At 45.5% G+C, this 19,773-nt stretch overlaps 3 protein-coding genes across 4 annotated transcripts; 1 reads left to right on the top strand and 2 right to left on the bottom strand.

Annotated features, from left to right (window-relative positions):
• Positions 1–3,796: 3,796 nt before the first annotated feature.
• On the bottom strand, positions 3,797–5,889 carry LOC119302465 (proteasome subunit beta type-4-like). The gene is made up of 6 exons (XM_037579500.1): positions 5,704–5,889; positions 4,970–5,046; positions 4,758–4,887; positions 4,493–4,664; positions 4,213–4,398; positions 3,797–4,090 (listed from the first exon to the last, which is right to left on the bottom strand). Exons 1-6 carry the CDS (start codon positions 5,757–5,759, stop codon positions 3,977–3,979), a joined length of 735 nt encoding a protein of 244 aa, XP_037435397.1. The 5' UTR covers positions 5,760–5,889; the 3' UTR covers positions 3,797–3,976.
• A 5,074-nt stretch (positions 5,890–10,963) lies between these two features.
• LOC119302462 lies at positions 10,964–13,749 on the bottom strand. Its single transcript, XM_037579497.1, has 7 exons — positions 13,558–13,749; positions 13,070–13,179; positions 12,424–12,573; positions 12,099–12,343; positions 11,731–11,841; positions 11,598–11,642; positions 10,964–11,370 (listed from the first exon to the last, which is right to left on the bottom strand). Exons 1-7 carry the CDS (start codon positions 13,670–13,672, stop codon positions 11,205–11,207), a joined length of 942 nt encoding a protein of 313 aa, XP_037435394.1. The 5' UTR covers positions 13,673–13,749; the 3' UTR covers positions 10,964–11,204.
• Positions 13,750–13,814: 65 nt separating this feature from the next.
• On the top strand, positions 13,815–16,239 carry LOC119302463 (trigger factor-like). Of its 2 annotated transcripts, none has more exons than XM_037579499.1 (8): positions 13,815–13,956; positions 14,411–14,517; positions 14,672–14,721; positions 14,796–14,878; positions 14,992–15,100; positions 15,493–15,506; positions 15,612–15,713; positions 15,795–16,239. In XM_037579499.1, the coding sequence occupies exons 1-8, from the start codon at positions 13,897–13,899 to the stop codon at positions 15,912–15,914; spliced, it is 645 nt and encodes a 214-aa protein (XP_037435396.1). In that variant the 5' UTR covers positions 13,815–13,896; the 3' UTR covers positions 15,915–16,239. The 2 variants fall into 2 exon arrangements, with proteins under 2 accessions (XP_037435396.1, XP_037435395.1); XM_037579498.1 differs by having other exon boundaries at positions 14,986–15,100.
• Positions 16,240–19,773: the final 3,534 nt, after the last annotated feature.

Here is a 19,773-nt window from a genome sequence, read left to right as displayed (position 1 = left end):
GGATCATCTTTAAAATAAAACTTGCCTAATTTATTTTCCTTGAAAAATAGTGGTATTTTCAGAAATCAAAAAACTTTGCAAATTGATGTCACTAAACACTTCTCTATCTAGGACAGAACCCAAATTTTGTTCTAGCTATTCCTCATTAGAAATTGACCTTATTAGAATTGCAAAGGAACCCCATTTTCTCTACCCTCACCAAAATTTCCACAGCAAGGCCTTAGTACCTACACCCAATTTCTTCAAAAATATTCAGGTCCATAGTCCAAATAATTCAAATTTCATTTAAATGAAATTTGGACCAGGTTCAGATCCATAGTCCAAATAATTTTTTATAGCTAAATGCTACTGTTTTATGTTTATAGCCTCTATTAATTTAAATCTAAATGCTACAATAATTTATATACCCTCTGTTAATTTAAACCTAAATGGAATTACTGTTTAGGCATTTTCATCAAAATTTGCCCTAGTTAATTTCCTAAAAAAATTGCTCACCTTCTTTCCTAAATGCTAAAAAAATGCCTACTGCCCTAAATAAATCTAGGGTCCATATGAACACCTAGGGTTCATATATATGAACATCATCAAGCAGCAACATATGAATTGCCCTACCAGAGAGAGAGAGAGAGAGAGGAGGGCAGGTGAGAGGAGAGGGAGAGCCTTACGGTCGACAGCGAGGGCGGGCTCTGGCGGCGGCGGTCCTGCGCGGGCTCGGGCGGCGGCGGTGAGGTCGAGGGCAGCCTCGGGCGACGGGGTGAGGTTGAGGGCGGCCTCGGGCGGCGGCGGTGAGGTCGAGGGCGTGCGCGATCGACGGCGACAAAGAAGTTGGGGGAGTTGGGGGAATAGGGGGGAGAGGGGGAAAGACTTAGCAAAATTTTGAGCCCGCGAGCGTTATCAAACTAGCAGTAGCGCTAGTCTGAAAAAAGCGCTACTGCTAAGTTAGCTATAGCGATTTCATCCAAAACGCGCTACTGCTACATGAAGTATCTATTTATTTTCCTTTTTCTTTTATCTAAGGAACTTAGGTATAGTGCGGGATAACGAAACGCGCTAATGCTAATGTAGCTATAGCGCCTTGTGAGAACAAGTGCTACTGTTATGCCTTTCTCCATTATTTTTCTTTTTTTCCATTTCTCCTTTTTCTATTACTTTCATTTTCATTTACTTTTCTACTTATTTTCTTTTTCTTACCAGTAGCGCTCTACAGCAGAAATGCGCTGTTACAAGGCACTTAGCAGTAGCGTGTTTCCAGCAGGCTCGCTACTACTCTTCCTAGCATACCGACAACAATGTGGGAATTATAGTAGTAGCGCTTTTTTGTGCAGGCGTGCTACTGCTACAACTATAGTTGTAGCGTGCTTTTGTGACAAGCGCTATTACTAAGTAGCAATAGCGCTTAGTTTTGACTGGCGCTACTGCTATACCTCTGTGTATAAGGTTTTCCCTAGTAGTGCCACCTTCACTAGTCGATGACTAGGTGGACGTGGGACGACTAGTGAAGTGGCGGGTGCTCCGACAATGGCTAGGGTGTTGGGGGAAGAAAGAGCTGAGTTGGGAAAAAAGAGGGAGGATGTGGGCTGGTCTGACCGATAAGCGGGCTTGTGCTGCGTTGGGGGAGAAATTGGAGAGTGGACTATCTGCGGACAGTGTGTAGAGATCTAAGGGAGCATGTTGGATAGAGCCCCTCCCAATCTTCAATTTCTGAGTAGCTACAACAAAGTGCCTATTTTTTCTAGCCAAGCAACCCTACCACATAAGCAAGTCAGGCATGCATGTCATAAATTACATTTTTTGTATTACTCCATATATGTAACACTATCACATCATCAATGCATGCATGTTAGTCATAAATTATATTTTTTCCATTTCTCTATGCATGCAACGTTGTCACATCATCAATTCATGCGGCTAGTCATAATTTATTTTTGCATTAGATTCTGTATTGATAGTACAAGTGCTGGACAATTGCAGCGTACCTATATAGTTCACCTTCAGATGTTTTTAGAAATGACATTATTTTAACCGCACTTCAATTTTCTTTCTCTTTTCATAGTTTTTATAAATTTTAAGCTCACATTTGCTTTCCATTAGTTTTAGATGATTTTAGCAACTATTTATGCATTCCTTTTAGCAAGGTTCTCAAGCAACGCGCGTGGAATCATCTAGTATACCCGAGTGGATAAAACCAGACAGATCGGAGGGATTTGCGACTGCCCCTTGGAGATCCCTAACCAAAAGCTATGAGGAGGGTAAATCCTATATGAGATTCACTCGTGAAAATACCGGGTTGTCGCATAGGGAGGTGAGCGACCTGGGCCGGCCCATGTTCCTGATTTTTCTTGTTGCTTTTCCTGTTACATGTTTTTATTTGGTTTAGTGTGATTTTCATCAATTTCCCTTTTTTTGTCCTTTATCTCTTGGCATTTGCATTTTTTCATTAGTAAAAGCATATTTTGTGTGCTTGTAGAATAATGGCATGCATTTATACCTCCCCCTGTTGATCATATCTGGTTAAACTTTACAGTTTGGTACTACAGTGTAAAGATTGACCTCAAGAGTGCCGAGAAAGACTATCCTATAACAAACTTCTAGTGCTCTCCCGCTGATGCCAAGAATGATGTGAGTCGTGTCCTTTTATCCAATAGCTGGAATTTCATCACAATTTTGTGCACAATGCTTGCCTCCATGGACCCGAACTTCAAAATTGTTTTGAAAATTGGGATGGTCGTGAAATAACCCTATAGAGATTAAAAGGTTGTTTCGGAATAAAGGATGAAATATATAAGATATTCAAACCAATGTTTGATTGCAAGATAGTTGAAACGGGTATGAGTGAAGTGTTCACAACGTTTAAGACTGCTGAGAGTGGGATCTAAAAGAACACCGGTCATGTGATGATGGTGAATAAAGGCATAAAGCGACCAAACTTTAAGAGAAAGGGGAAATCCAAGGGTGCTAGTGAGACTCACATGCCTCAGAAGTTCTAGAGCAAGTCCAAGGATGCTAGTGAGACTAACACGCGTGGGAAGTCAAAGGCTAGCATCACTCTTGATGTTAGGTGTTTTTTCCTGTAAGTAGGAGAGATATTGGAAAAGAAACTACAACAAGTATCTGGCAGAAAAGAGAACATTTTTTGAACATATGATGGAATATTTTTAAATACATGATTAACATTTTTTAATACACGGTGAACATTTTCTGGATACACCAAAATGTTCATGTAATTTAGAAAAATGTCCACACACTTTTTATAAATAATGTTTATGTAACTAAAAAAATGCTGACATCTTTTTTCGATTTTTTTAATGTGGTAGAAAAATGGTTAACCTTTATTCAAGAAACATTTCATGTCTTATATGAAAAAAACGAGAGAAAAAACAAGGAATCCAAAACAACCAAAGAAAAAACAAAAATCGCTGTAAAACCGTAAGAATTGCGCTCGGTAACTGGGCTGGCCTATAACGCCAGAGCTTTCGCTACTAATCTGCCGCAGAGAGCAGCAGATAGGAGGACTCAGCCGTGCTCAGGTTGTCACGTCGGCAGCTTGCGATTGTGACTTTAAAAACAACCCCGAGCACGGAGGTGTTCTTGTCCACCACTACCTCCAGGACTTCACCTGATCTCAGCTACAGCATCCATCGAACAACCTAGGTCCGCCATTGCAGCAAAAGGTGCGGTCAACTAAGAAAGAATAGCTGCGATGGCAAAAACAAATGAAAGAGAAGGACAGCGCTAGAGCATGGCATGTGAATGGGATACCTGCACATCTAACTGACGCAAACAGTAGGCACCACAATCATACGAGGTCCACACGACCACACTCAATGTTCATAAAACTTGAAATCAAATTATAGCATGTCACACAAAGCAGATGTCGAGTTCCAGTCATGTTCGGATCAAACACTAACACGGGCCGAAACTGCTTCAGCAGCAGAGTATGCTACGTTTTCTAGCTCATGGCTGCAGCAGCATATGTCTACCATGTTCCTACAGCGCCCTTGGACGGGTTCTCAAAGGCGGCAAATCCCCAGTTGGTCTTCAGGGCATACGGCGGGTAGATGGTCGATCCCTCGGTCGTGATCTTGGCAATCTGTCAACCAAACCAGACAAACCATCCATGTTATAACAGTTCAGCAGCTACATACTCAAGGAATTTGGCTAAATTTCTTCTAGGCATTAGTAAGTGACTTCACTAAGACGACAAGTTGTAACCTGGAATTTGTTGATGGATGACCGGTCACGGTACAACAAGACCAGCAGGCACTTCTCAATCAGCTTAACAGCTTCTTCAAAGGTCATGTCCTCACGCCATTCACCACGAAGTATTGGGATTGCCATGTGGTTCCCAAATCCAGTGGCAATGTGGTTCTCCTCAAAGTGTGTACCAATCATGTTAACCTGAACACCAAAATTAGGCACAACATAAGGTCATGACAAACCAGTAGCAGTAGAAAGAACAGCAATCTTCTTTCAAACCAATATAATAACATACCATGCCAAGATACTTCTCATCACCCTTTGGGCCCTTCTTCACTCCACCAAGCACCAGGGAGTTCCACAGGGGGTCAAACTTATTGCGCCGGTTGTACATCACCCTTGTCAGGTATGCATGGATTTCCTTGGGGCCCAATGAGTTGCCATCATCCCACATATGATCATTCAGACTTAAAAGGAGCAGAGATGAGGATGTCACATCAATTTCACACAGCAGAGAGAAAGAACACACATGAGCAAAGCCATTCGACAAGGTAACCTACGTCAGTTCATCCAGATAGCGCAGAATCTCCTGGAAATCACTAAACTCCCCACTCCCTCCAATAAGACTATGCTTACCAACCTCCTTGATACGCTCCACGCTCTTGTATCGCAGAGTTGACCCATAGGAGGCTGCACAAGAAATCAGATAATGGGTCGCATATCACAGGAACAACTACATTTGCCTGTGCGGAAGAAGTGACAGCTAACTAACCTCCAGTGTCACATGCCATGATCACACCATCCTTGTATTTCATTGCAATCACAGAGTTACCAGTCACATAGGGGTTCCTGTTGATGCAATACAGCGTCGAGAGTTAACCATGTGCGTATACAAATAAATTTATTGAGAATAATAGCACCATGAAAGAAGTTGCAGTTGGACATTAGAGGAAAGCCTGGGCAATGAACGTATTTTGGAAAAAAAAAATAACACACACAAGATTGCTATAAGCACCTTCTTGGACAAATTACAAAAGGCATCAAATTTACTGAAAGACACAATAGCACCAGGATAAAGTTGCAGTTGCACACTACAGGAAAAGCCTGGACACTGAAGGTAGTAGTATTTTTGAAAAAACAATAGCATGCACAGGATTGGTAGAACCAATTCTTGGGCAAATTACAAAGGGCGTTATATGTATATCTATTGGGCTGGCTAATTATAAGCTAAGACAAAGGAGAGGCTTCTATATTAACACCATAAAATCATTCATTCTGCCATGGAGGTCAAAAAATTCAGATAGGTAACACAACAGTCCACGAATAAACATATGCAGAAGGCGCTATAACTGCTGGGTTGGTTAGCTATGAGCCGAGAGAGACTAACTAAAGCCTAGAGGCTTGTAGATCGACAACAAAAAATTCCATCCATGCTACTATCAATTGCATAAGAAATTTCGCGGAGCGCATGGCATTCCAGATCGGAGAAATAGGGGGGTTGCTTACAGCGTCCTCTGCGTCCCCTCGCCGCCTCCGGCCGCGTGGGAGTGGGATCCGTCCATGGATTCGGGAGGGGGGATTCGATCTGGGCTTGGCTCGCCTCGTCGGAGGAAGGCGCGCGCTCGGTCTGGCGGTCTGGCTTTGGTGGTGGTGTGCCCTGCCCCTCTCTTCCCCTTCCCCTTCTGTGCGTGTTCCGTTTTCTTTCTTGCAGAGCGGGTCGAACTCCAAGTCGAAGCAGGCGGCTGGGTCGGGCTGGTGTGCGTCTACTCTGTCCACAAAACGGGTTTCTGGTTTACGTATTAGAGCTCAGGCAGAGGCTTTCATCGATCAAAAAACCCGAGGTAAAAGGCTTGACTCATTCATTAATTAAGGATTTTAGAGTCCAGAACAGCAAGCTCGACACGGGAGCACATCATAACAAAAATATTATGATTACATGATTAATCTCACGACATGATAGTACTCAAATGCATGTCCCGCAGTGATCCAGAGTTTCGCGTCGTCTTTGATATGCCGAAGAATGTAGAACGAATGTGTTGATTTCTTTCTCAAGACCCTTGCATTCCTCTCATTCTAAATTACCCCAAATGACGGGCATAATAGCTCAAAACAGGTTCTCACCTTGCTTTATATATAAAGCAACATCACCAAGTTACACGGCGAAACGATATAATATAGTGAGGCAGCCCTCTAATACAACAACTCCCTAAATAACTGGTCAACATAACCACACACGATTGCGTTGCTGAACAATTAATCACATGACGACCAGAATACAACACCACGACACGACCTAGGACACCTAGCTTCCACGACAACTCCCTCATGAGGGGAACGCAAAAGCACCGCCATTGTCAAGCCCAAAAGGACATAGGTTTTCACCCAGAGACTCGCCACGGAGAGGAGAACCATGACGACGTCTTCAAGAAGATAACGACACCCGCAGATATCGTCGCCGTCAGCGCCAAAGTGTGGAGCTTTTGCTCGGCACCTCACCCGTGCCACCATGAGGCACCCAAACCAGCCATGGCGAGAAACCGGCCTCCTGATCCGGATCCAGGCAATGCCACTACCGAGGACAGAAAGTGTGCCCGAATCACCCACTGCTACACCCCTTGTCGTCCAGACGACCAAGAAGCATAGCCACTGTTGCCGTCATGGAACCTGCCGGAAAGCCATCATACAGACCGCCGTCTGGGGCCGCCGCCCCAGCATCCATGTCCCGAGTCACCGCCAACTAGACCTGGCCATGGGCTGCTCGGCCCGACCCGGCCCGGCCCGACGCTGCTCCCGGGCCGGGCTCGGGCCTAGATTTTGAGCCCGGTGGCCTGGCCGGGCCGGGCCCGGGCCCGTCATTTTTGCAGTTTTCTGAAGGGGCCCGGCCCGAGGCCCGAGGCCCGGCGGGCTTTTGCATGTTCGGGCCGGGCTTGGGCCCAAAAACTAGGCCCGATGGCCGGGCCGGGCCGGGCTCGGGCCCAGGTTTTTTGGCTCGGGCTTGGCTAGGCCCGGCCTGAAGCCCGGCCCGGCCCGAGGTTTGGCCAGGTATACCGCCAACCATCGAAATCACAACACACAACCACGGTGGGAGAAACGAAAGGCACCTCCTTCCACTCCTAACCCGAAATCAACCACCTAGCCTGGGTGAGCGCCTTCATGGTAGGAAGCATCCACCTCTGCGTTCCCAGTCAACCCCGATGGACCGAGGGAGACATGGCCTAGTAGCTGCCGACGGCCACCGCCGAGCATGGCCCAACACTGGTCCTTGACCTTGGTCGAGCCAAACTCACACGCCGCCACACCCGCGGCCATCAGCGTCGACCTGACCTCCAGCATAGCAGCACCATGGGCACCTGCTCGTACCGCCGCCGCAATGGATCAAAAAGGCAGGAGAGCACTAATGGGAAGGCAACTAGCACAGACTAGGTCGCCCGCTGCACCTACACTCCGCCGGACGCCATCCACCATCGCGAAACAGAACCGCGCGCTCCCCGCCGATGACACGGACCACCACCGTAAGAGAGCAATGGGCTGCCCCACAACGATCCAGAGGAGCCTCAGCAGCACCCCCACGCCAGGCCACGCTGCCGGCATGAGCCCAACCACCGTGATCACCCCCACATGGCGCCGCCCGAACTGGCGCACTCCATCGAGGCCCTGGCACCCCCATCAGGCCGGCCTCCCACAATGAAGTCCATGCCAGGCCGCCAAGCAGAGACCCGAGCAACTCCACCTCACCGGAGACACCACCCACCGTTGTGTTGGGAAACATAGTAGAAAACAAAAAAAATCGCCTTACGATCACCCAGGAACAATATGAAGATGCATAATGGGTGTAGCAGAAGTAGACGAGTCGGTGTAGATCGTACTTGGAGTCCCTTGAACGTCGTGAGTGTAGCAGAAGTAGACGAGTCGGTGTAGATCGTACTTGGAGTCCCTTGAACGTCGATGAAGATCCCGCGAACCACCCTCGAACTTAAGACCGAAAGCACAGCCTCTCTAATTGGCAGCGCTTCGCCGTCCAGAGCTAATCGTCGCCGGAGAATTAGAGGAAGGGGATTAGAACCACACAACGCTTATAATTATGAGGATTACAGGTGGCCAGGGCTAGCTCTAATTAGTCAACTAGGACCAACAAGAAGTAGAACTAGATCAACTAGAGGAGGCTCCAAAACTTGTATTAACATAAGGTGGAAATCCTCTAGTATATATAGGTTAGAGGGGAGGGAGAGGGCAGCCAGAAAGGGGGGAAGTGCCCTCTTGGTGCGCCGGCCTAGGGGAGGAGTCCTACTCCCTCCCCTAGTCCAATTCACCCCCTCCCACAAGGAAATGGGGGCGCCAACTTCTCTTGGGCCCTCCTCTTGGCTTTTAATTCCCGTTGATATTTAAATTGTAAAATGTTCTAAACACTTCTAGACCATTATATATATAATTTAACATCACCGAATTTTTTTTCCACCTATATATAATTAATCGGTAATACCCGGTATTATCTGATATTCATCGAAACCCTTCCGATGATCCCAAAACGCTTTTGGGACCTCTTGGAATTATTCCGGATATTAATGAAACAATTTCACAAATATATTCTCATTACTCCTGTACTGCTAGCACTCAGCAGATTATGATAACCTTAAGCATGACCCCGTAGGTTTGGTAAACCATAAACATGAATGAAACCCCCTTGTTCAATGACCCATAGCGAAACTGTGGACATCCATATCGGTCCCTATGATTACACAAATGATATTCGAGTGAACCTTTGGTTATCATGTGATGTTACCTTTGCTTCGCGATACTTTGCAAAACCCAGTGTGCATTGGTATCCTCCTGAGACATCACCATGCTCACTAGATCGTTGCTCCCATTACCGTTTTGTTCTTCTTTCTTGTTGACGTGTTTCGGCATCCCCGTGGCGTAGTCACCTGTGTCTGGCCAGACGATGATAGATGCCATCACACCGAGAGGGCCCTAAGAATATCTCTCGATCTTCGAAGGAGCAAATCTCACTCTCGAGCTATCCGGTCACTTGTCAAACTTTCCGGTGAGCCTGAAAGTTGTCGTTATGATCACTTTGTTACAGATGACGTTTGAGAAACCCCAAAATCCGTCGTCTGGTAGGAAGTAACCGAGATACTCTTATGGTCTAAGGAACTAAAACACATGCTAACACTCCATGTTATTACATATGATTTTAGACGATATAATCACAAAGTATAACAGGCAAGTATTGGGTCGATTCAACATGATCATTCTTCTAATGTCATATCTTCAATGTTGTTTTAGGACTATCGTTACACTTAACGATATCCTAAGATCCGGAAAATGTGATCACCAACAACACTTGAGCCAGTCTTAGAGGTGAGACTGGGAACCTATTGTTTACCGTTTATCATTTCACACGTGCATATGAGTTTTCCACTGAATCACATATTCCAGGATCATAGCAGCTATAGCATGAAATATAAACTTTTAATTATGAATAATAAAAATATAATAATACAATATTATTACCTTTACAGCCTGTTTGGTAAACACTTGGGCAAGGGCATGGGAGTTTGCACAAGGGTGTTTATGAAGGGATTAGGCATGGGAAGTAGATTTTTACTCCCATTCCCTTGTTTGGCATATGATGGGAATTGGCGTGGGATAAAACTCTCCTCACGAATTAACAGGGTACCCCCTGGGAAGAAATCAGTGGGAATTGGCTTCCCCAACTCCCAGTCCCCTTCCCACTTAAACTCCCATTCCCTCTAATCAAATAGTGGATTTTTAATCTCCTTACCCCTCAACTCCCATTCCCCATCTCTAATTCCCCTGAACCAAACACGCTGTTAGGGCATATCACGTTGCCTCCCAATGCTGACACATCCCTCGCCGCCAGTGGCCGCCACATGCCAGATCTGGGGAGAGCCTGCACGACCGCCAAACGCCACCACCAGCACGACCCACCGTCCTCCACGCCGCCCATCACAAAGCAGACACACCTGCCCGCTTCCTCGGCGCTTGTGTGCTGCCACGCCGCGGCACCCGGCCACCACGCCACGTCCTGCCCGTCAGAGCCGCCCCGCACCGGCCCAACACATGAGGAGAAGAAGCCGCCTGCCGCCGCCGGCTCCAGCCGAGCTTTGCCCGACCGAGCACGCGGCGACGACGAGGGAGGGGGGAGGAGAAGGAGGAGTGCCCGGCGGCGGTGCGCTAGGGTTCCCTCCCCGTCGCCTTGCAGGGGGCGACACGGGAGGGGGTTGGGGGCATGGTAAGGGAGGCCATATCGCCGGATGCCACAAGCTCCCAGGTGATGCCATCCTCGACTTCATCACGGGGCTAGGTGTGCTGAAGGTGGATCCATAGGTTTACAAACTGGACGATGTGGTCCATGATGAGTCCAATGGAAGAGTCGATCTTTTGCATTCAAGCGTTGTCCGTAAAGCTTCCCTAACCGTCCAGTTCTTCCTTTTGGAGGCTGCGAAGATGAGGGGGCCGATGTCCTTTGGTTTCTTCCATTGCACCCACAGCGAGCCCCAAAAAGGCGCCTTTATTCCGTATCCTAGGATGGTGGTGGAAGGCATACAAGAGGTCCATCTTTGAGTCAGATGAATTTCATGAATCCTGAGAATGTAGAACAATCTTCGGAGAAAGAGAGTTTTTATTGACTAAAATCGCCACATGGAGGATTTAGCGCACAAGGTCAGCTTGAAAAGGGGAAATGGTCTCATACCGCAATTTCTTACAGTAATTTCTGTAATTCACAACCAGCAAGACAAAGAGGTGATACATCCATCAGATGAATTGAACACATGACACACCATGATGATATCCATCAGATGAATTGAACACATGACACATCATGATGATCAGATGATGCATCGATGCACCAATCATACAAACATATTAATGATAAATCTCATTCAGACCCTTCAGTTCTCTAATCGACATACAGGCATCAGCTAGCATTGAACATGCCAGCTTAGCAGACTTCGAGTGGTAAAACTGCCTAATGGCAATCTGAGTTACAACACGATGACCCCGGACTGGCTTCGGAAGACCTCGATCTCCAGACGCGCCGAGTCCCAGACGTGGCTGCATCGCTCAAGCTTCCCGTTTATGCCAGCTAGAAATGACTTGGCCCATGGTTCTTCGTCGCGTTTCGCGCTCATGTCACACGGAACTGAAAAACTGGCATATACCATGTCACTGTTAGTTTGTAAGATCACCCCAAGGCGCTGCCCCTCCCATTACAGGTAATTGTGCAAATTTTAGCTTACGTAAGTATGTATGTCTGAACTACAGCTCATGCAGTGGTCAGGTAGAAACATAAGCATTCGACAAGTGGCAGGAACACAGAAACCTAAGTGAAACACCCCTCGCAAAAAATTGAACAGACCGTAGAAAATATATTTTACCTCAGCAGTTCCTCTTCTGATTGTTTAGCATCTGAATGGCGATTTCTGTGGTAAGATATACCAGTATCAGAGCTACAAGAAATTTCTTCCTGGAAAAAAAAGCAACTGGAATGTTCGTGAAAAAAAGCCAAACCTAACCACATATATCCTGTAGATGTGAAGAGAGTGCTTGGAGAGATTCTGAGTGGCCGCCTCACCACTTTCATTGCGAAACAAATATGTTACAGGATAACCCAAAAGCCACCTACAAATGTTGCAACATGAAACAATGAATTGGGAGAGGCCAATTGAAATGGCTAACTTTGGCAACATAGCAAATATAAGAATGTGCAAGATATTTCAATTCTGATGTTAAGAATTAGCAAAAGAATAGGTGCCATGTTTTATAATGAGGATATGTGGTACTTTTAGATTACAAGTGCCCATGCAATGATTCCAGTGGACTAGCATTCCATGCTCATGAGGTTGGATACTCTCTAGGAAGCGAGAACCAGAAATTACCCATTCAGAGAAGGCAGTGCAATTCGGGTACCCTCTAGGAAGGCACTCAGATCAACAACCAGTGAGGTCGCGTCAGCAATACTGATGCCAGTGCACTCCACATCAGTGTCTCTCTCTGGAAGTCCCGACTTCTGCTTTGCTGTTCCAGGTTCTACATCTGCTTCAACAGGGAATTTAGCTGAAAAACGATCCTGGACGGATAAAAGCTCCACCATGGTTTCATTCTTTTCTGTGTTTGCAAGAAGCTGTACCAGGAGATCAGTCAGTAATGTAAAACAGGGCAATCAACCAAAAAAACAGAAGTGTGATCTGAGAAGGTAAAGACTTTGCAATAGCTTTTCTCTAGGTCCACAAAAGCTAGCTGGTACTGTGACCTTCCATTTGGTGACACGTGTTCAGCAAGTCCTTGTACGTGAATCAAATAGAGCATGTCTTTGATAACCATCACCCTTAGCGGATTCAAGATCCTTGCTTCCTACAGGTCAAACAGGATATTAAAACTGCTATACTCGAAAGACTAGTACAGATTGGTCGAGCAAAGATGCAAACTGAGAGAGATCATAACTAAAACACTCAACTATAGCTTAAATGTAACAATTTGAGATGGAACTGCGATTTGCCAGCTCCAATTTAAATTACAGCAATCAAGATTCAGGTCTTAAATGTTTAAATCTAACTGTTTGACGGCAAAGAAATACAAGAAGTCGCCACCAATTGCTAAGACAAAAGGTCCAACGAAATAATACCAGCCGACATGAGCCACACATCAGCTCAGTGGGATGAGGGCTTACCACTGAATCAGTGAAGTAGCCCCATCCAATGCTCGCTCATACAAAATTTCAACAATGGATAGAATCATAACTTCCAAATCTGAGTTGCTACTTTACAAGGGAGAGATGCTTTGGATGGATATTCAGTAGCGGCGAAGGATAAAATACAGATAACTCAACACACTGAATTCGGGCAATCACCTGCCGAGCATGGTGCAGCAGGCTGCAGAGATTGTCCTGTAGCTGAGGCATCGTGCCGCCGTAGTCCATCAGTATAACAGGCCGCAACCCGGTGCAGAGGAACATGATATCTGCCAGGAACTCGTCAGTGCCAGTTCAATAAGTTTGCTCCTCAGTGCACTAATGCCAAATGCAGTCTCGAATTAGAAATCATCGTCTCCCTGCACAGGTATTCTGCAACTAGCTGATCAATCTACCCACCTATTGGTAGTACCAAACCCTGAACCTATTGGAACTAAACATTGCTCTGAAACTATCTGAACTTAGCTGGATCGAGTTATGCCAAGCTGGGCCGGGTAATGGATGGATGAACCAGCTACCGAATCACATGTTTTAGCACCAAATTCAGCAATACGGCACAGAACAAAGAAAGAAACGACACGAGCTCGCAGCTTATACTCCTGGGAGCACCAAATGGAGGAACGAGGAGCATGTTAGTGGACACGGACCGTTGAGGAGGCGGCGCTTGGATTGTGGGCGGAGGCGCCACCGGATGCGGGCGGCGCAGGCCTCCACCACCCGCAGCATCTCCTCGTACACCCCCGCCGCCGCCGCCACCTCCATCGCCGCCGCCGCCGTCGTGCGCGCCCAGCGGCAAGACAGAATCTGAAGGAAGTGCTAGTGAAACAGACGCGGAACGTTCTGTCCGACCGATTGAAAATCAACGGTCGGGATCCAAGGGGGAATAGGATAACTGCCTCCTGCCCACCTCCAGTACTCCACTCCTGGTCCTGGGGTTTCTTGCTTGGAATTGGAAGGCGGCAGAAGCTCTCTTGGACTGGATAGCAATGGAGTTACCCATTTCCATGGGAGGCTCTGCTGCGGCAACCAGCCTCGTGAATCTCAAGGTACACCCGCTACCCCCCTCCCCCTCTCTCCGATGCTACCCTCTTGAGGTGTGGTTTATCTATCGTTCCCTAGGGTTTAAGGCTATCTGATGTGAATTATATTGGGGAATGTTGGTGATTTTATTTTTTGGCGCAATTTGTTGCAATTGAAGAGAATGGATAGGATTAGGTAGATGTATTTGCCATTCTAATAGAATGGCTGGCTTAAAAAAATTCCGGCTCTTAACTTTCCTCAAACTTGTGAAGAACTTTGGGTTCAGTGATTAGGACTGATGCTTACGAGAGAATTTGCAACAGAGAGAACGTATTAAGAGGTTTTAGCATTAAGAGATTTAAATCCACACACGGGTGCTATTGTAATTCAGGGCGATGTAAGGTAGAAAGATATATGTTCAGACAGGCAAATGACCTTGCACACTAATTGATAAAAACAAAATTGTGGAATGTGCTGCAGATGGTGAATCACAAACGCACCAGTGGGCTTGGACCTCAACTTCAGTTTTCGCATGATGTACCATCCTCTGCTTGTCTGATGATATTTAACAAAGAATGTTCAAAACGGTAGGTTGCTTCTGCTTAATCGGATCATTGACAGTCTTAAAAATGTTTATTCCTTTTACACTCGATTGTACTGAGGGAGTAATACCTACTGCTTAGTGCTTACCACTAATGGATTACTTCACTGCTCATAGTTGCTTGTGCATTTATTTTCCAGAATCAACTATAAAGTTTGCAGAGCGCTTCAGGCAGTATCTCCAGTACAATGTACACCTTTATCCTCTTATCATGTTATCCAAACAGTGTACCGAAAATCTTACCTTCTGGGCTTATGCTATCAGGTGCAGAAAATCCCATGCAAGCACCGGTAGCCTTTAAAGATTTTCATGTTTCTGTGCTTACCGAAGAAGATGGAGTGATAGAGGTTGCTTGGCATTTTGCTCTCAGTAATAGAATTGACTGAAAATAAAATCCAGCTCTTTTGCAGATTTCATCTTAATCTCTTTACTTTTCCATTTTCTTTGTTACAAGACACAGATACGAGTAACTGTTAGCAGTAAAATGACGGATTCTGTCTTTGAGAAAGTCTTATCAAAGCATATTGCCGCGGCACAACCACTTCCAGGATTTCGGCGATTGAAAGGAGGTAGCAAGCCTTTTATTTCCCTATCCATCTCAGTTCAGATAGAGCTACGGTTGCAACTCTGTTTCTGTTATTCGATCTTGTATCTTCAAAATCTTAGGAGTTCATCCCATGAGTTCAATATTTAACATCTGAAGAACACTCAGAACAAATGGCTTCTTGATGTGTCATACACTCATCGTATGTCTCAATGGATCATTAGCCGAGCTATTTGCTTTAATCCATATAGAAGTTGTTTAATTATATTAACCGTAGATTGCACTTCTCTTATTTATTTAGCTTTGCATCTTCGTAGCAGTTTCAATTGTTACAGCTTAGACAGCTGCTTAATTTTTTTTTTGTGAAACTAACGCTGGTCACTTTCCTCGACATTGGTGCTACTTGAAATGATTCAGGGAAAACTCCAAATGTAAGTTCTCGTGACAACCAAAATTTAGTTCCTCTGCTTCGGAACATCTGCTCATGCTAGCTGGATTGTGTTTTGACCTGCTCCATGAATCTTGTTGTGGCTCAGGTACCAAAAGAAGTCGCTCTGCACTTGATTGGACCATCAAAAGTGAAGAAAGCAGCCATCAAGAAAATCATCAATCGCGCAGTCGCTGAATATGTTGAAAAGGTAACAACTACTATCCATGGGTTGCCTACTTTAGATGTGAATTGGTTGGTCATTTACATCTGTTGCAATGGCATGCTGCAGGAGAACCTTGACGCGTCGAAGAACCTGAAGGTTCTGCAAAGCTACGAGGAGCTCGAGGCCACGTTCGAACCTGGAAAAGAGTTCTGCTTTGACGCGGCTGTCCATCTAACAGGAAGCTGAAGCAGTGAAGGCCGTCTTACGACGCCATTGGCGAGATGACCACCGCAGGGTGGGGGACTCCTGGGCAGCTGCCCCCTTGACCATTAAGCTCGCAGCTCTGCTAGCCTGCTGCATACGGCCCTGTTGCTATCTCTACTAGCTAAATACCTGTGCGTTGGAACGGGGGCAACTCTCTTCAGTCGTTCAACATAGGAAATTTTGATTGGGTTAAGTTTGAGATATGACGTGGGGAGGGAATTTATAAGCAAAGATCAAGAAAAATATGATGCGATTGACATTGTGTCTGTACAACTACGTGAGTTTTATTTTATTGTTTGCTTGCAAAGGATTTCTTGCTATTGGCGATTTATTTGATTTCTGCTGATTGCTTTGCAAGGGATTTTTCTTTCCCCAGAAACGAGAGGTGGGGATTGGTTTGAGAAAATAATAATGGGTTTATTGTGTGGGATTTGTTTCCCGGGAACTAGGAGTGGTCGGTCATCATTTTGAAATAAATAAATAATGAGGTTATCACGTGGTTTGAAAAAAAAAGGGCATGACGAGGCATGTACGTATCATGGAAGAGGTCGAAGCGATAGAAGTGAAACCAAAAAACTCACAAGAGATGATCATGGATGCTAGTCTGTTATTTTGTTCGACGTAGAAAATACTAGTTGTCAATCTTGTGTACTACTCCCTCCGTCCCGAATTACTTGTCGCGGAAATGAATATAAATGAATGTGCATGAAATTTGAAATATGCCTAGATACATCCATTTCTGGGTAAGTAATCCCGAATTACTTGTCGTGGATATGCAACTCAGGCCTCGCTTGGGGGCACCGGATAATTTCGAGTATTTAACCAAAAACTACCACATTTCACGAAAACGTGACAGAAAACTACCACTTTACAATTTTGTGCGGAAAACTACCACTTTTGTCCTAATTCATGGCAAAAAACTACCAAGTCTCGAAACCGGTCGCTTCGTCCGCGCTAAGCACCAAACTGACCAGCCGGTCCCATGTTTCAGGTGTCACGGTGGCCAACCGACGCCCGCCGCGTGTTAACGATGCGTCTGCGGTCGGAAACGGCGGTTGTCAGTTTGCGTTCAATGCACCAAAACGTAGGACCCGTCATTTGATGTTGATCCTCTGACGACGCCGTTTCCGACCGCGGACGCGCCGTTAACGTGCGGCGGGCATCGGTTGGCCACCGTGGCGCCTAAAACGTGGGACTGGCTGGTTATTTTGGTGCTTAGCGCGGGTGAAGCGATCGGTTTCGAGACTTGGTAGTTTTTTGCCACGGACTAGGACAAAAGTGGTAGTTTTCCGCACAAAATCGTAAAGTGATAGTTTTCTGTCACGTTTTCGTGAAATGTGGTAGTTTTGGTTAAATACTCGATAATTTCACACCTGTTTCAAATCAATCCAGCAGACCAGCACTCGGCCGTCTCCTTGGTCAATCGCTGCCGGGCGTCGGTTCTATATCTTCCCTGCCGTGCTTAATTACCCATCGCACACCAAAGCGGAATGCGCCAGCCATGGAACAGAGCGAGCCTGATGTACATGGAGCAGCGCCATCACAAGCCATGGAGCAGAGCAGGGGCTAGAGATGTATCGCATCCGCAAAGTTGCTTTAAAAATGGAGCTAATACAAAACTGTAAGAGAGAAAGGATAGGATGCAACACGGGAGTTTCATTGATCATGCCGTCCGTGCATATACAGTTACGGTGCATGAATGTGCAAAATCAATCGTGGCTAACAAACTCCCTGTAGACTTAGCTAATGAGCTAAAGACTAGGGATATTCAGTTAGAAAGTACCACGGCGTGCATGAGTTAGTTAGGGTCGTTTACACCACCCCACAGTCCATGCGTCATTGATGAGGCAGACTGGATCGAAACTCCTCAAATGCAGCTGTTGGGAGACCTTTGGTCATGACATCGGCTCGTCGGTATCAGCGCTAGAATTGGAATTGGGGAAAACAAAGGTTGTGGATCCGGAAATTCGAACTAGTTCACGAGCAGAGGAATTCCTTCCATCCTCCTTCACCTCTGTCTCGAGTTACAAGCCGGCCGATTGACCATTTCTTCGCTGCCAAGTTTATCCTCAGCAGGCAGCAGTATGTACAAGGAAAACGATTACAGAGGTCACTCAACCCATTCACGGCCTGCAAGCCGGCTAGGTGAATCTTCTCTGTAATAGTATAAGGGCCATAGTAATTGAAGGAAAGTTTTATGATTAGCTCACCTAACCACTGAAGATTGAACATATGGCTATAGTTTCAAGAAAACCTTGTCACCAACTGCAAATGACCGATCAATCTGTGCTTATCAGCATGCTGTTTCATCTTCTGTTGAGCCCTGTGCAGATGCTGCTTGACAAAATCTAAAACTACAGTTCTCTGTTCCAACCAAGCAGAAGTGTCAGGACAGGAAATAGTGTTACAAACTGAAATGCAAATTATCTGGATGCCTGACCATACAGAACCTCAAAAGGAGACTTCCCCACAGATGAATGCTAGTTAGTATTGTACCAAAATAAGCCATTTAGACAGATGAGTAGGATGTGCACGTACTAATAAATCATCTGAGGTAACACTCAATCTGTTGATCGAGTCCCTCAATCTGGCCATCTGTTTCAGGGTGATTGGTTGGGCTCATTTTCAATTCACTGGCAGTTGCTTTTATCAAAGCCTTCCAGAAAATGCTAGCAAATATAGGATCCCTATCTGAAACAATATACTTTGGCATGTTGTGCAACTTGAAAACATGGTCCAGAAAAGTCTCAGACACAAATAGGTGCACAAAAAGGATGATGGAAGGGAATAAAATGGCCATATTTAATGAATTTATCAAGAACCACTAGAATGCAATTATACCTGCTAGAAGAAGGAAGGCCACCAATGAAATCCATTGCAACCATTTCCCATGCTTGTTGAGGAACAGGCAAAGGACACAATAGGCCAGGGTATGGAACTCTCTCTGGCTTGGCTTGCTGGCCAGTAAGACAAGCTTGTACCATTTCATGGATAAACTTCCTCGTACCTATACAGCAGATTAGACTGTGAATTCTTTTATATGTCACGACAAATCCCGAGTGTCCTCCCATTGGGCTGTCATGAAAGACCCTGACAATAGAGCAATGAAAGAGAAGGAAGATTACCAACCCAAATTCTTCCCTTGTACTACTTACTAAGGCCATTCTGCAAACGATAGTGTGGTTTAGAACTGGGAGACACACTAAGTTGCCGGAGAAGATCTTGAGCTCTTTAGGATCATGTTCATAAGTAGAAAGAATATCCTAAAACCACATAGGTGTAGCAGCAGAAATAGATAAAAACTTCTGAATCATGATGGGGCATCCTGGAAAGAGCATCAGCAGCAGAATTTGTGGACCCTTTCTTGTAAACAACTTTATACTGTAAGCCCATCATTTTTGTAAGTGCTTTCTGTTGCCAAGGAGTGTGCAATCTTTGTTTCCAACTGGATCAAACTCTTTTGATCAGTTCTAATTGTGAACTCCATCACTTGTAAATAAGATCTCCAATGCTCCAGTGCCAAGAGAATAGCCAAATATTCTTTCTCATATACATGCAATGTTCGATTCTTGGGGCCAAAGGCCTTAATAACATAAGCCAAAGGATGTCCACATTGCATCAAAACAGCTCCAAATCCCTTATCACGGGCATCTGTTTCAGTAACAAATGGTTTAGTAAGGTCTGGAATAGCTAGAACAGGGGCAGTCATAAGTGCTTCTTTAAGTGTCTGAAAGGCCACTTCAGTGTCAGAGGTCCACATAAACTGAATGCCCTTTTTAAGAAGTTGAGTAAGAGGTCTGATGATGAGGCCGTAATGTTTGATAAATTTCCTATAATAACC

Source organism: Triticum dicoccoides, chromosome 5A (assembly GCF_002162155.2).
Source record: "Triticum dicoccoides isolate Atlit2015 ecotype Zavitan chromosome 5A, WEW_v2.0, whole genome shotgun sequence".
In the NCBI taxonomy this organism is placed as follows: Eukaryota; Viridiplantae; Streptophyta; class Magnoliopsida; order Poales; family Poaceae; genus Triticum; species Triticum dicoccoides.
Note: the sequence above shows the minus strand (reverse complement) of the source record. Positions and strands in the feature narration are given on the sequence as shown.